At 36.9% G+C, this 14,428-nt stretch overlaps 2 protein-coding genes across 6 annotated transcripts in view; one reads left to right on the top strand and one right to left on the bottom strand.

Annotated features, from left to right (window-relative positions):
• Positions 1-1,842: 1,842 nt before the first annotated feature.
• On the top strand, positions 1,843-5,975 carry LOC110826752 (uncharacterized). Of its 2 annotated transcripts, none has more exons than XM_087357763.1 (4): positions 1,843-1,981; positions 3,383-3,924; positions 4,508-4,687; positions 5,011-5,975. In XM_087357763.1, exons 1-4 carry the CDS (start codon positions 1,979-1,981, stop codon positions 5,681-5,683), a joined length of 1,398 nt encoding a protein of 465 aa, XP_087213889.1. In that variant the 5' UTR covers positions 1,843-1,978; the 3' UTR covers positions 5,684-5,975. The 2 variants fall into 2 exon arrangements, with proteins under 2 accessions (XP_087213889.1, XP_087213888.1); XM_087357762.1 differs by lacking the exon at positions 1,843-1,981 and adding an exon at positions 2,489-2,695.
• Positions 5,976-6,694: 719 nt separating this feature from the next.
• Positions 6,695-14,428, bottom strand: part of sev (receptor protein-tyrosine kinase sevenless) — a 47,702-nt gene continuing 39,968 nt past the window's right edge. For 3 of the 4 annotated variants that reach the window (XM_022057676.2, XM_022057678.2, XM_087357744.1), the window contains 7 exons: positions 13,717-14,030; positions 13,117-13,311; positions 12,545-12,783; positions 11,602-11,793; positions 10,920-11,074; positions 9,067-9,120; positions 6,695-8,059 (listed from right to left, as the gene is read on the bottom strand). In XM_022057676.2, coding sequence (XP_021913368.2) covers positions 7,272-8,059; positions 9,067-9,120; positions 10,920-11,074; positions 11,602-11,793; positions 12,545-12,783; positions 13,117-13,311; positions 13,717-14,030 — 1,937 coding nt within the window. In that variant the 3' untranslated portion in view covers positions 6,695-7,271. The remainder of the gene's footprint in view (positions 8,060-9,066; positions 9,121-10,919; positions 11,075-11,601; positions 11,794-12,544; positions 12,784-13,116; positions 13,312-13,716; positions 14,031-14,428) is intronic. The other variant, XM_022057677.2, reaches the window with a different exon arrangement.

The raw sequence follows: 14,428 nt of genomic DNA, 5'->3' as shown, positions 1-14,428 counted from the left end.
AAATAAAAGGCAAGATAAATTTGAGGATATCTGGTGGGGCTTTATTCCACTGAAGTTATGATTAATGGGGAATGTATGAAAAACTGAGCTTCAAACTGGGACACACAAATATGTGCCTGGCTATTAGCAGTTTTCAACATAGAATCTGCCAAAAGAACACCTAAAACACTTACTAAGTAAACTGTATCTGCTGCTTTTATGATAGACCATTTGAGAGATACCACATCCTTACATATGAGAAAGGGGTTTTATCCTTGACACACTACAGCAAGGAAGACTGACCCTGTACCATCCATCCATCCATCCATCCAATGGCTCTACAGCCCATATCGGGCTTTGGCCTCGTCAATTTTCTGCCTCCATGAAGATCTATTATTTGCGGCCATTTTCCAATTTTGACATTGGATCAGACTGGCAGCATCTTATCTCACAGCATCTTCCCACCTTCCTGTAGGTCTTCCTACCGTTCTTGTTCCTTCAAACTTAGCATTTAGGACTTTCTTAAGGGTTCTTGTGCCATTCATCCTTTATACTGTGCCCTTACATTCCAAGTACCAAATTCAATATCCATGTTCCTTTGCTTGTACCATCTTAGGTATTCCAATCCATTCCGAGGCATCTCACAAGGTTTCTCAACAATTGATCTTTACGGGGTGGGTTGTCAGCCACATGCCCAACCAGAACTGATTGAGCACTTTGAGATACCTTTCATCTGGCCCCTAAGCAAGGTTGAACCTAACAGTAGCCAAGCTACTGCTGGCATAGCTCTCCGCTTCAAACAGGGCACGCAATCTCTCCGCCACATAAAGGCAGTGTCTCAAGAGAGAGCTGACCCTGTACCATAGATTACAAAAAATCTGTACGTCACATATGGTTCATGTTTTGTCTCATAAAATTTCAGAATATGCAAATAAATTATATGTGTAGAGATACTTGCAGTTTCAGTACACTCAAGAATGTGACTAATATGGTTCCAATATTAATATAAAATAATATCACATTATGTAATTTCTTTATGTATAAAGTTAATGCATTTATATATGACCTTTATAATAGACATATGGTTACAGGAATGTATACAAACACAGAAATATATACAGAATTTACAAATACATTGTTACAGTTAATAATTTCTTGATGATATAAATTTATCTACAGAGTAGAAGGTGTAAGTTGAAAATAATTTTTTAAATTGTGTTTTATATATCTTCATGCATTGGTTGAAGAGTGGCAAAATGGAATGTAGTTGGGGCTCATTTCACAACACTCAAGTCATTCACAGCAAGTTACAAAGGGAATCCATGGAAGCATTAATCTCGTTAATAAAATCTGGAAAGATATGTCCCAGACTTGTCTCCGGGACAAAATTTATATGATAATATTAATATTGGCAATGAGAGTGTTTTATGTGCTATGGGAGTGGACATTGCAGAAATAATTGTGCTTTAACACTGATTCTAACTGTTTTGATACTTATATTCATTTCAGTCCATATTGTTTCATGCATTTGGATTCTTTAATACTGCTGTAGTTCTAGTTTTGCTGAAATGGCACTACTTGTTATTAGAATAAAAGATGCATCATTGATATTATGCTGGACATTACCCTCCTTGCAATTTTTCTGCATCAGGAAACCAAGTAAAGAAAACTATCCCTCATTACAGGCAGGTGCATACTTGTGAAACACATGGAAAAGTATAATAAATTTATTATAGTTAGTTGTCATGGTAGCTTAAGGTCATACATCACGTGGAAAAGTGATTACCGAGGACCACAAAACAATAAATCAAGTGAACAGTTGGCTGCTGCCCCTTTTTTTGCAGATGCACTTCATAGAAACTTGGACAAGTATCGTGGGACAATCAAGAACTGGATGTAACCCCAAGAATGCAACATAAGTCAGCATAATCTCTCCGGCAGCAATGCAGCAGTTCACATCAGCATCTCACTGTGGCATAGTGCTCTAGGACCTCTACAAATGGTAGGATTGCAACTATTTTTATTGGGCACCACAAAGCTGTTTCCATGTGTTTGACCATACCAGCTGTGGATGCAAAATTTTTTGCAGAACGAGTTAGTCTGCTTTGTAGTGTTGCTACTAATACCGAGCCTAAAACTATTAACTGTGTGGTATAACTCTTGCAGATGTGACATTTTGCAGCCAGAATGAATATTATTTACCAAACTGATATTTAATTTTATGAGATTTGAGGTTATCACGGTGGAGAATGACTACATTGTCTGGGTTGTAGAGGAACATAATGCTTTCATCTTCAGGCCTGAAGATGTATGATTTTACATTTATGATTTGAAGGTGACCATCTGGGATTTCACACAATGTAGTCCGAAATGCTACCAAAGACATTCTTATCCAATGGACTACCGAGTTCGGTATCTTGATTCTGTATTTTAAGAATAGATGGCAGTAAGATGTACCCTCGCAGAATGTAGATTGAATAACTGATTTTATCATCTGTGATGTTTTGGGACTTCCTGTGGATGAAGATTAAAATTCGTCGTTGAAGGCGAAATTGTTATTTAGTAAACAAAAGAATTTATCAGTTTTTAACACCAACAGATTTGTTTTTGTAGTTTATTGGTGTGTTACAATTATTGCTAAAATTATTGCGTAGTAGAGCGTGATTTCCTCTGATTGTTACGTGAGCGTATGTCTGTTGCTTTTCGAGCATTACGCGTAAGTAAGGTTAAGCTCCGTGTTTGAATATTATTGCATTTTTGAAGATGTAGAGGCATACTATTGTTTGTTTTTTAAAAAAAATCACGCTTGTGTACTTTAATTACCACGGGTTATTGTTTGATAATGTGAGTAGCATTGACGTTGTTCAGAATCTGTGTACGTGTTTTGGTCATAATTTTCACTGCTTTGTTCTTGTGGTTGCCTGCTGTAAGTTTTGTGGAAAATTATTTGATCATAACAATATTAACATAAAGTATACAGACAGTACATAACATACCAAATAAGAGATCACTAGAAGTAACAGCTAATAAACATTAAGTTCATGGCTTGTATTTAGTTTACAGTGCCCTGAAATAGATAGTTTTATTGCTCATCATTTTCAAAAGGGGATATCTGTCTTTATTTGACAGATGCTCAATTGAGATATGAACTGTTAGCAATGCCCAGAATTTTAACTGTAATGAGGAAATTGCTTTATTGTTGAGGTCAGTGACCATTTGTATTCAGCTAATCCTGCCATGTATGGGGGAATGTGTGCATAGCACGTAAAGAGACAAAATTATTTTCCGTGGAACTTCTAGTTAAATCAGGTTAGGTTGGTGCATTCTGTTGCACCTGGCTGTGAAGTTCTGTGATAGGTAGGCCAGTGGTATATATTGTAATGAAGTCTCTCTATGTTTACAGTACCATCAAACAGAAATGAAAGATACCAGTGCTTTTACTACAACAAGGCACAGAAAGAAAAGATTGCGAAATTCCTCAGGTAATTCTGCTTCTTCACAAGTTTCCACTGATTTGGAACTGGATTCTTTTCCTCTTTCAAAAGATGGTACCAAAACAAAATGCTTAGAGACAGTGGACCTGATATCTGATTCTGATTCCTCGCTGATAATAGTGAGAAAGTCAAGGAAAAGTAAAAAACATAAACATGGTATCTCACACTTAGAAGATGTTCACATTATCCACGATGAACATAGTAGGAAACGCCACAGACACAGATGTCATCATCATAGTCGTCACAGACATAGCCACAGCAGTAGGGGGAAGGGGGGAAGGGTGCATAAACGGACATGCACAAAACATAGGATGTCACCGGAAGCTGTAAAAATAAAAGAAGAACCCTCTGATGAAGATGGTGACAGAACAAGACAGTCTCATTCTTCGCAGAGTAGATTTGAAAGAAGACAAACCAGATCAGAAGATGACAGTGGCGATCAAACAGTGAGGTAAGTGTTATTCTGATTTCCTATGGCATTCACAGTTATTCGTAACTAAACTTAATTCATGTTTTGTGCGTATTTTTTACGGCCAAAGTGGCACAACATTGTAGTAGGTTGCCGCTGTGCAAGCAACAGCAGCAGCATGCCAGAGCATTGTCATTCAGAAGTGCCATCACGAATAGGGCACAATGCCCTGCTGTCTAGGAAAGAATTCTAACTTTACTTCCCCATTTGAATGATCTTACTATAACTGTGTGGTTTAACATGATAGATTAATTATATGGTTAGTGCTGGGGGTAGTTTTTATCATCGCAAGAGACAAGCCATCGTCTGTATCGTGATCAAACCAGGCAAATTACCAGTGTTTATTTCCTTCAGCTCTGAATTATATTTGGAATAAATTTTACGTTCGATTTCAGTACACTGCATGTGGGGGTAGTGAGCATCTTGGGTTGGGAATCGTGGTAGTATAGTGGATGTCCGCAAGACGAGGCATTCCAACTTTAAAACCAGTGAACTGTAATGTTTCAATGCTTGAAAAGTTCTTGATGCTTGTTGACACATGAGCTTTGCTGTCTTATACTTCCAGACATGAGCGCCACAAAGAAACATTGCCAGCCAATAACATAAGGAACCGTGAGCAAAGGGAGAGTACATATCCCAGAAGGGAAGGGCACTGTAACAGAAGTGAACACACAGTGTCAAACGATAGGCAGACCGGGAGAAGTAAGGAATTAGAAAGCAGAGGAAGCAGGAATGGAAGGCATGGGTAATTATTTTTTATGTTTTTTTTTCCCCTTCAAAAAGTAGGTATATCAGCAAGAGTCTAATGTTGGCAGTTCTTCAGTAAAGTAAAATATCGCTAGAATGTATAATGCATGTGTATACACTATAATATTTTTCTGTTTGTCACTATCTTTTTTGTGGGCTTGCCCTGGAACAGGGGGTTCTCAAAACTCTGACTTGTCGGTCTTATTCAGTTAACCTTGGGCTTGCATACAGTTGCTAGAACACAGTGTGCATTTTATGTTAAGAAACAAGGGATTTAATGTGTTTCGTTGTTTGAAGTGGGTTTTATTCTTTTTTTTTCAGAGTGTCCAAAGGGAGAAGGAATCGATGGGGTAACGAAGAAGAAAATGCTATGAGTACGAGCCATCCAATTAAACAGGAACCAAACAGTGAGGGAGAAGAAGAATATGAATGGGGTAGGAAATCTGGACTTCCCAAAGAAGAAAAAAATATTCCTCCAGGACAAAGGGATAAACCAAATTTTGGTTTGTCAGGAAAATTGGCAGAAGACACAAATACTTTCAATGGTGTTCTTATCAAGTACAGCGAGCCTCCAGAAGCTCGTAAACCCAAGAGACGTTGGAGGTTCTACCCGTTCAAAGGTGACAAAGGACTTCCACCTTTGTACATACACAGACAAAGTTCATACCTCATAGGCAGAGACCGAAAGGTTGCGGATATTCCCGTAGATCATCCATCATGTTCAAAGCAACATGCCGCCCTGCAGTACCGTCTCGTTCCATTTCAACGTGAGGATGGGATCAGGGGTAAAAGAGTGAGGCCTTATATCATTGACCTTGAGTCATCAAATGGGACATTTGTAAATAATGTGAAAATTGTCCCCAGGACATACACGGAATTGCTGGAGAAAGATGTGATCAAATTTGGCTACAGTTCTCGGGAGTACGTGTTACTGCACGAGCAGAGCAAAGATGACGAATTGGACGATGATGTTGCAGCAGGAGGAACTGATTGAAGAGACATAATATAACTAACTTCTGTACAAGTGTTGACTGGTGGGTGTGAGGTGATGTGTCATCAGTCATTGCCCCTTTGTAAAGAAATGAAAATTGATTGTAAGATGTCAGTTGTACATACTAAATTAATTAAATAAATGGAGCAAAATGTTGTTTAACTGTGAAATTTCGTTTAAAATAATTTGAAAATTATTTGTACATAGCATTTACTTTGAACAGAAATACAAAAGTGTATAATATTTTACTGTCAAAGGTGTTTTTTGTGTATAAATACAAGCTTCTTTAAAGCCAGCTTTATTTATTGTTTCCTAATATTATATTCATCCTATTTTCTAGTCGTCTTTCTGAAAGCCTCTTGCTTCCAGTGCTGCTATACTCTTTGTCAATATTTCTTACTTACACCATGTTTTCACTTTTTCAGTTGGAGTTCTGTTCCATATTTTACTCAGCTGTCTCGTTCATTTCATTGCAGTTATCAGCGTCTGAGCCTCGTTATTTTTCTTCTTTTTTTCCAGTTACATCAATTTATTTATTTCCATCTACATCCAAAATCTCCTTTATTTTTGTGTAAGACAGTGTGGCCGTGATTGAAAGTCTTTGTTGGTGTTTTGGAATTTTGTGGCCATTGTAATGTCTGACTGAAAATATTCTGTACTTGTGTATTTAGTGGATTTTTGGACTTATGTTTCATGGTTTTTGTCATAGTAAATAAATCAAAAATGGGCACTGTGTGGACTTAAGGTTGATACCAGTATTTTGAAGAAACTTCAGCTATAATGGGGATGGTATTTTCTTTGAAATATTTATATATATATATGAATCCACATGGTGTCACTTCCCAAGACGACGGCATTGCGATCTTCACCACCGTGAAAACCTCAGATCTTAACAAAATGAATGTTATTTGCTCTTTTGTGCATCTGCTGGTTCAAATGTCAGTTCAGTATTAATCAACTGTAGCACTTTAAAATGTCAAAGATAAAAAAAATCCTTTCAAGAAAATTCTAAACTTCTTTGTGAGCAAGAACTCAGACACTGGAAGTTGGATTTTAATTCATGAAGAAAGAGAATATATAAACGAGTATCCACAGATTTTTAAAATGTTTGGAGCAAGAATTGTCTTTCTGCCATTAAAACTTGTAGATCTTGCTGTACAAAGCTGTAGTTAACACATATGTACATGACTGTGTATGTATCTATGCATGGATGCATATATACATGTAAGTCTTCTACTACTACTACTACTACTACTAATGTTAATAACACATTTCATTATGTTATTTACAATGAGTAAATCTATACAATGTGCGCACAGAACAATATGAGAGAGTTTATAATGAAACAATGTATGTACATGATGTGTTGTTTTATACAGTAATGTTCGTAAAAGCATTTGGTATTATGTCCTGACAGTTCTGATAATTGTGGCAGTTTTAAATACTTTAGGCACAGGATATTGTCAGCTTGGGATGCTGGCACAGTATTTAGGTTAAACCATTTTACAAATGGATTGCCTACACATTTTGGTTATATCATAAACTAATTTCCAATTGTAGAGGTTATACAGAATTGGAGCTGAACGGATGTTCAGGATAGGGTTCTAGTGGGTGTACAGTTATGTGAAATTGTGACGGTAGGTTCATTATTGTCATTGGAACAATTATGAGAACTTTCTGGTAAGGTTTCTTTCACCTCTTCCTCCAGTAATGGTTGTTTCGCCACATTACTATAAGCACTGTTTGTCTTTATGTTGGTGTTTACCCCACCTTTATTGTCCATGGCACTGCCTCCAACTGTCTGATGGTTGTTGGTGCACTTCTTCACAGATGGCAGCAATTTCTCAAGACTAGAAAGGTCCTTTTCTCCATTTCTTATGAATTCTGGTGCATTTTTTCTGATCCCTCCTATACAACCATTAGCCTTCATATTCCCGATCACTAAAATACTGCCCACCTTTCCAGCTGAATCAGAATTATCAGTTGTATTACGCACTAAATGGGCTTGTTGGTACATCACTGGTGTTGAAGCACTTCCGTTACTTACTGTCGAAGAAGTAGAAAAAGTTCTAGGTCTCTCCACTGTGTCACTAGTTGATGAAGTCTTGTTATTGACATCTCTGTTAGCGAAGGCTCTTGGAATTTCATAACCATCAGCTATTGCAGATGGTGGTGAGTCATTGTAGATCAGCTCTAAGTATGTGGGAATCTCACGTGTTGTGTTTGTAGGACTCGCATTTTGACGTCCATCAAGACCTGTCTGTCCTTGCGGTACTGCCAGTGGTTGGCTTCCCTGTCCTGATACACTTTCAGGTGAGGGCTGAAGGAAAGGCACCTGATCTCGACTGCTGGCATCACTGCCCGTCTTCCACGAGCTTCCTGTAATTGAATCAATCTTTAGTAGTGGCTTGTTACAGATAAGAGCAATGGATAATTAATTCATGAAGTAGTTAAGAATTCTTAAACATATTCTACAAAATGGCTGAGTTGTAATATTCTAGTCTTTAATTGAGATGTCCAGAGTAATTAAAAAGCCACACAACCTGCATTGTCATCATACTTTTAGTGTTTATGCAAAGGGCAGCTTTGGTGCAGTTGAATGTATACTGTGTCGGCGTGTGACCGTGTCCGTCGTGTGTAATCCTCCTAACGTCAGAGTAACTGGGATTTGTGTAGAATGTAATTTAAACATTGACTGTCAAATAGATGTAGGAAAATTTTTCCAGATTGTTCATTTCTGTTGTGAGACTGAGCATCAGTGCCTTGTACCAATCAAAAGAACTTATGCTGAACATGAGAAGGTGCAATGTTGCAGTGTTACGGGAAATTGTTAGCCCAGAGACTAGCTATCGTCACTAACTTTTTCCATAGTTTTCCACAATCCCTCCAGGCAGATGCCAATATAGTATCTAAATTAGGAGATGATCACTTCCATATAATTTCTAACTAATCATTCATTAATCATGCTATCATTCATTATTCTATAGTCTAAGCTACTAACAGCATCAGTAAACGTTACTGGAAAGGTGTAATCTGAACCAGAATAGACGTGTGTTCTTTGCAAATTGTGAATTCTTAATGAGTGGTAGCATACTGGACTCGCTTGTGTGGGATCATACGATAGAATCCTGGTCAAATCAGCATTTATTTTTTTTTGTGCAGCCGCCGTGCCAGAAGTTACGAAGTTTCTCTTGAGTTGTGAAACTTTTAAATTGCCCTGGATCTCATGTGAAGTTAAGAGATTAAAATATCAAAATTTATTTTGTGTTAGGTAGTTATATTGTGAAACTCTCACACATTGCATCTGGTTATTTACCCTTGCATACTGAATTAGTAAGATCATTAGATAAAATCAGTACCATGTTATAATCAGTGTAAAACAATACCTGAACTGTTATTATGGTTTTCATCTTCAAAGAAGCCACGGTTATCTATGCCACCTGAATCAATAAGGAAGAAAGCATCACACAAACATCATGCATGGTTAGTTTTTCACTATTTAACCCTTTCATGCCAGTTAATGAAATTCACCAATGAGTCAGTTCTTTAGTGCTTCCGGCATTAAGATTATTGTGTTGCCGTTTCGGGATTCTATTTCTAATTGCCAACAGTACAAAGTCATGAATTATCGATCACCATTTTCTGTGATGAGCATGGTTATACTTTTTCGCTAATGCGTTAGTTAAGGCAAGGTTGTAGTTCTTTGGATTAATGTTTTATATTTGTTTTAATGATGGATTCCTTCTTTTTGATTACCATTTCTACGCTTGCTAAAGAAAATAGTTTTTTTTCTGTGTTGCAGTGATAAATGTGTGATGATAGAGAATTGCTAATGGTGAATTGAATTGTTGGTGTAGGGCACAGATCACTTGCTCCATTTGTTCCCCCTTTAAAATAACCTTGGAAATAAGGGATTGTGCCTCTAATAAATTCTGTAGATGTTATATGTTTACATTTCTTCATGCAAGAGAAAATTTACAACCTCAGGTTGATAAGAGGGACCTGTTGGAAAATGTTCCACACTGGATGTGTACTCGACTCGTGACCTGTACTGTACCTGGGGAGTCTGCATTACCCCATTATATAATGCTTCACTGTTGCCATGAGAAAGGCAGTCCGTTAGTGTTGGGTGGGGAATAAGCAGTACTCCCATCTGACCGATGTTTTAGAATTTTTACTCTTCAGTATTTTCTGTTTCTGAAAATCTTTCTTGTGTCAGTTGCTTTTTTTTTTTAAAATACAAAATAGCCCAGAAAATCTTGCATAGCGTATAGCACTAGACCTGGCAGTGACTGGGTTAAATTAGCTGTCATGCATAACAAACACAATATATGTTAAACATACATTACCAAACAGTAACTGAATTAATTACGTTAGTGTCAGTTGGTGACAGTGATAATTTACAGTTGTTATAAGAACAGGAAATTTAAACAGCTGCTCAAAGACCTCAAACCAGGGAGTTAGCTAGAAAATAGTAATGCCACTGTAATAGTTGGTTATTCACATAACCTTAAATTGTTTTTGAGTCGTTACAAGTGGATGCAGTTCTCGTGGGTTACGTGATAGGCACATTTCCTGCTTTTAGAATTTCCTTTAGAAGGCTGTGGAAGCTGCAAGCTGCTTTCATTGTCTGCATGATGACCTGATTTAAATAAACTTGGAATGTTTTGTTGGTTGTAGCGATTCACAAACAGAAATATAAATTTGCTTGAAAAGAGGGTGGGGTTATGTTAAGAAAATCAGAGGAAACTCCTTCATGGAATCATGCATATCAACTTTCAGATTTGTCTGTGAGGTAGTGATTAAAAAAGTAATCGATGTGGATACTTGACACTGTAAAATTTGTGTAACCAAAGACAGTGTTTTCAATTTGCTATTCTTGGACCATAGTTCCTGGATATTTAAACTTTAAATGCTAACTCCATGGTACAAAGTCTTCCTTCAATACTTTATAGTTATTCAGCTGGTCAAGAAATTCCCTGCTTCTATGGAGTTGGATGTTGGATACTGTGTTCACAAGAGCCTCTATAAAATGCTGTATCTCTTAACTTTTACCGTGACAAAACAAGCAGGGCAGTTTTAAATTTAATATGATATACTAGAATATATTAGAATGGGCAGAAGATTAAACAAAATAAAGAGCATTAAACTGAAGATTATTTCATAGTACAAAGATATATGAATTTCGTGAGCTTACAGTTATTCTGTAAATCATTATTTTATTCATTGGTGTACGTACCATTCCTTGTCCTGCTCACATAGTGCCCATTCTGGATGGGTATTAGAGGAAGGTCAGTGCTTTTGCTTTTGAGTTCTTCCAGAACCTCCAAACAGTATGTAAATGTGGGTCGTGTCTCAGGATTGTAGTTCCAGCATTTCAACATCAGCTGATATCTGGATCATCATAAATTGCCATATTTATTGTTTTGTACATGAACTGTACCCTCATATCAAGAAACAGAATTCAAATGACGATTCACAACAGTCTTAGCTATCCCTAGAATAATAATTGTCTGTCCCTAGTGTCAGAGAGAGAAGGTTCAGCTCTCATGTTCATCAGAGTGTGAAGGACCCCCCCCCCCAAAAAAAAAAAAAATAGATTGTTAGTAAAAACACACAATGTGAACAAATGGTAGGAAATGGAACAGGTCACAAGTACTTATGTGCACAACTGCTGTTGTGTATGGGTAAAAAATAATGAGAATAATTAAAAATAAGTAAATACATGTAGGTAATGCACATATATCATGTGCATTATGTTACTTTATTGAGCAATGAATTTGAGGAAAACCTTATATGGGGGTTTCACTGCAATCTGTATGTGGATAATCAAGGGAATGCTATATTTGCTGTAATGTTATCATTCACACTTTTTTCTGTCCATAAAGCTACAGTTAATTGAAATATGCTTTAGTACGTACAGTTCCTCTGGACAGTTGTTAGGTCTTCCAAGGCGTCCACCATTTCTGACATAATGCAGAACTTCCAGGTTGGTTCTGGCCGGGTACGGCTGCTGTCCAAGTGTCATGATCTCCCAAATGAGGACGCCAAAAGCCCACACATCCGACTGGCAAGTGAACACGCCATCCACCAATGATTCTGGTGCCATCCATCTGTAAAATAACTTCTGTCCATGAGTCTAGGGTCCTTTATGAATATTAGTTTACATAAAAGAAATTACACTGTTTATTTATTTTACAGTTATTTAATGATACGGTCAGTAGTTCTGTCTATATACTGTCAAAAAATAGGTTTTTTATGAGTAGTGAATTGGAAAGGATATGGAAGGAAGTGAACATGGCCTGATTTACAGTACTGCCCTAGCATTTTTCTTTGATGGATTGAGGAATACCATGAAAATTTTCCATCAGAACAGTTAGTTTCCGGCCTGAGATTTGAATTGGGAATTTTTTAAATACAAAGTGGAAGTACTAACCACTTTACTTTGATGTTAAAGAAGAGGTGTTAGTTCAAAACATTGATTTGTAAAGTGGGATGAAGATAAAGTTGCCTGTAAACTTAAATATCGTAGCATGAAACGTGTAAGGAACTTGAAAATTAAGGTTCTCATATTATTTTGGTGAGTGATCAGATTCAACTCTACATCTGTCTCAACTCTTGGGGATTGTGTCCATTTTAACCATCGAATGAGAAATGTGGTAGACTCCAGAGGTACTATGGATGTGGTGGCAAACAGGAAAATTCCACCCCTGCCAGGAACCAAACTTCAGCTGTCCAGTTTTCAATCAGTCACTTTGCTTACCAGTATCTTTGGCTCATTCTTACTGCTGTGAAGTACAGAACATACCATACAATATTGTAAGGTGTAAACGTACCCTGTGATATATCAAGATTTGAATGTACCTTACAGGTAATAATCCTTCTCCTTCTTTTCGATAATAGTCATTCTTGTATATGTCTCTTGCGAGGCCAAAGTCTCCAATCTTAACTATTCTGGTCTGAGGATCTCCTGATGATACTAGACAATTGCGACATGCCAGATCTCGGTGGACAAAATGCATTTCTTCCAAATATCTACAGCCTCTGGCGACATCTACACACATTGCCATCAGGTCGAGTAAAGTAAGAGAATTTCCCGTGTACTGAAAGAACAAAATATTTAATTTTTTATGAAAAGCTGTGAGAAGAAATTAGTGTCAAAGCAACACAAGAATAAATTAATATATTTACAGATGTTCATTAAGATTAAAATTGGCTCTGAAATATACGTATCAAGGCAACAACACTTTAATAAATGAACAACAGCGCAGACCACATGTTGAAGCAGGGTTCAACAAGGTCTCGCTCCTTTTATCACGTTTTGTGAACTACGAGTATTGTTAAATTATAGGCATTTGTTGAACTTCAAAATCCACACATGTGTTCAGAAACACAACCATATATTATACTTCAGTATCTTACGATGCATTACTTACTAGGAGTGGCCGGTTTGACCGGAGATAACTTAGTAAGTCTCCATTCTCCATTAGCTCCATTATGATAAAGTTAGGATCATTGTCAAGGCAGACACCCAAGAGTTGAAGAATGTGTTCATGCTTAAAATTGCTCATCAGTTGAGCTTCTTTCAAGAATTCAGCCTTTTCTTGTTCTGTAGCTCCCTTTCGTAATGTCTGCAGGAAATGTAGTAACAGTACAAGTCATATTATGTAATGGAACTATCACATGCACACTATATTATATATTATCAATATAATGCTTTTTGATATGCCCTTTTAATCAGCAGGCATTCAATTTATTAGTTATTCAGTAGTAAATGAGCTGTTTTTATTATCATTCATTTTCATTTTAGTCTTTGGTGTTTTTGTGCTGTATGGACTTCTACGTGGATATCAATGTTTCAGAGTAACATACTGCCTCCAACTTTAGTTCTGAAGGAATATATTGTCTTCCAGACTGAAGATGGAGGCAATATGTTCCTCTGAAACGTTGGTATCTACCTGTGAGTCCACATGTTATTACAACTGCCATAAGAACCTCAAATCTCATACAAGAATTAGTTTATCTCTTGTTCTCACTTTGATAGCAACTCTTGTTTCACCTCCTCCAGAATTAGCCAAGTTTCTTGCGTTGCCTTCAAACACTTCTCCAAATGCTCCACTGCCAAGGAATTTTGTCAGTGTAATCTGATCTCTGCGAATATGAGGTAACAATGCAATCTCTTCGTCTGTAGGGATGTCAGCTGTAGTGTAGAGGGCATTTGTGTTCTGGACAAAGTTTCCTCTGCGAGGAAGTTCTCTCAGTGTTGCCAGTTCAACATCTGGTCCTCGAGTTGCTGTTGTCAATGTTATCATCTGTAGAGACTTCTTCTCCTTTTCCCGTTGTTGAAACTCTACACCAAAAAATAAAGAAAAGTTAGTAGCCTCTGGAAATTCACACTTAATTCTTTGGGTTGTTTGTCAAATGTCAGACGGAATATGACGGTTTAAAATTCAAATGAAATACATTTAATTTATTGCCTCCTTGAATTATTTGCGAGTAGGCTTTTGAAGGACTGACATCCTGTCTGTCTTTTATCAGTAAAAATATTATTCCTAGAACATTTAAACGTGTTTAAATGTAAAAATTAATGGATTTATGTGACAGTAAACTCAGAGAGAGATTATCATACACAATGAACGTTCACAATTAAAAATTAAGCCTAAAGGCAAATAAAATAGTAAATAGATTGTCATAAATCTCTCATACCATCATGTTAGTTACATCAGTAATTTACGGAAAAATGTCTTA

The sequence above is a fragment of the Zootermopsis nevadensis genome, unplaced genomic scaffold (genome assembly GCF_977971745.1).
Source record: "Zootermopsis nevadensis isolate Lab colony 2312 unplaced genomic scaffold, Znev_1.0 Znev_ptg000028l, whole genome shotgun sequence".
In the NCBI taxonomy this organism is placed as follows: domain Eukaryota; kingdom Metazoa; phylum Arthropoda; class Insecta; order Blattodea; family Termopsidae; genus Zootermopsis; species Zootermopsis nevadensis.
Note: the sequence above shows the minus strand (reverse complement) of the source record. Positions and strands in the feature narration are given on the sequence as shown.

What these genes read in the sequence shown, in the direction of transcription:
- LOC110826752 (XM_087357762.1), top strand. Translation starts at nt 2,669, where the DNA reads ATGTCTGTTGCTTTTCGAGCATTACGC. An exon ending in TTGCTTTTCGAGCATTACGC is followed by an intron (nt 2,696 to 3,382) that starts GTAAGTAAGGTT and finishes CTATGTTTACAG; the next exon opens with TACCATCAAACAGAAATGAA. An exon ending in AGCAGGAATGGAAGGCATGG is followed by an intron (nt 4,688 to 5,010) that starts GTAATTATTTTT and finishes TTTTTTTTTCAG; the next exon opens with AGTGTCCAAAGGGAGAAGGA.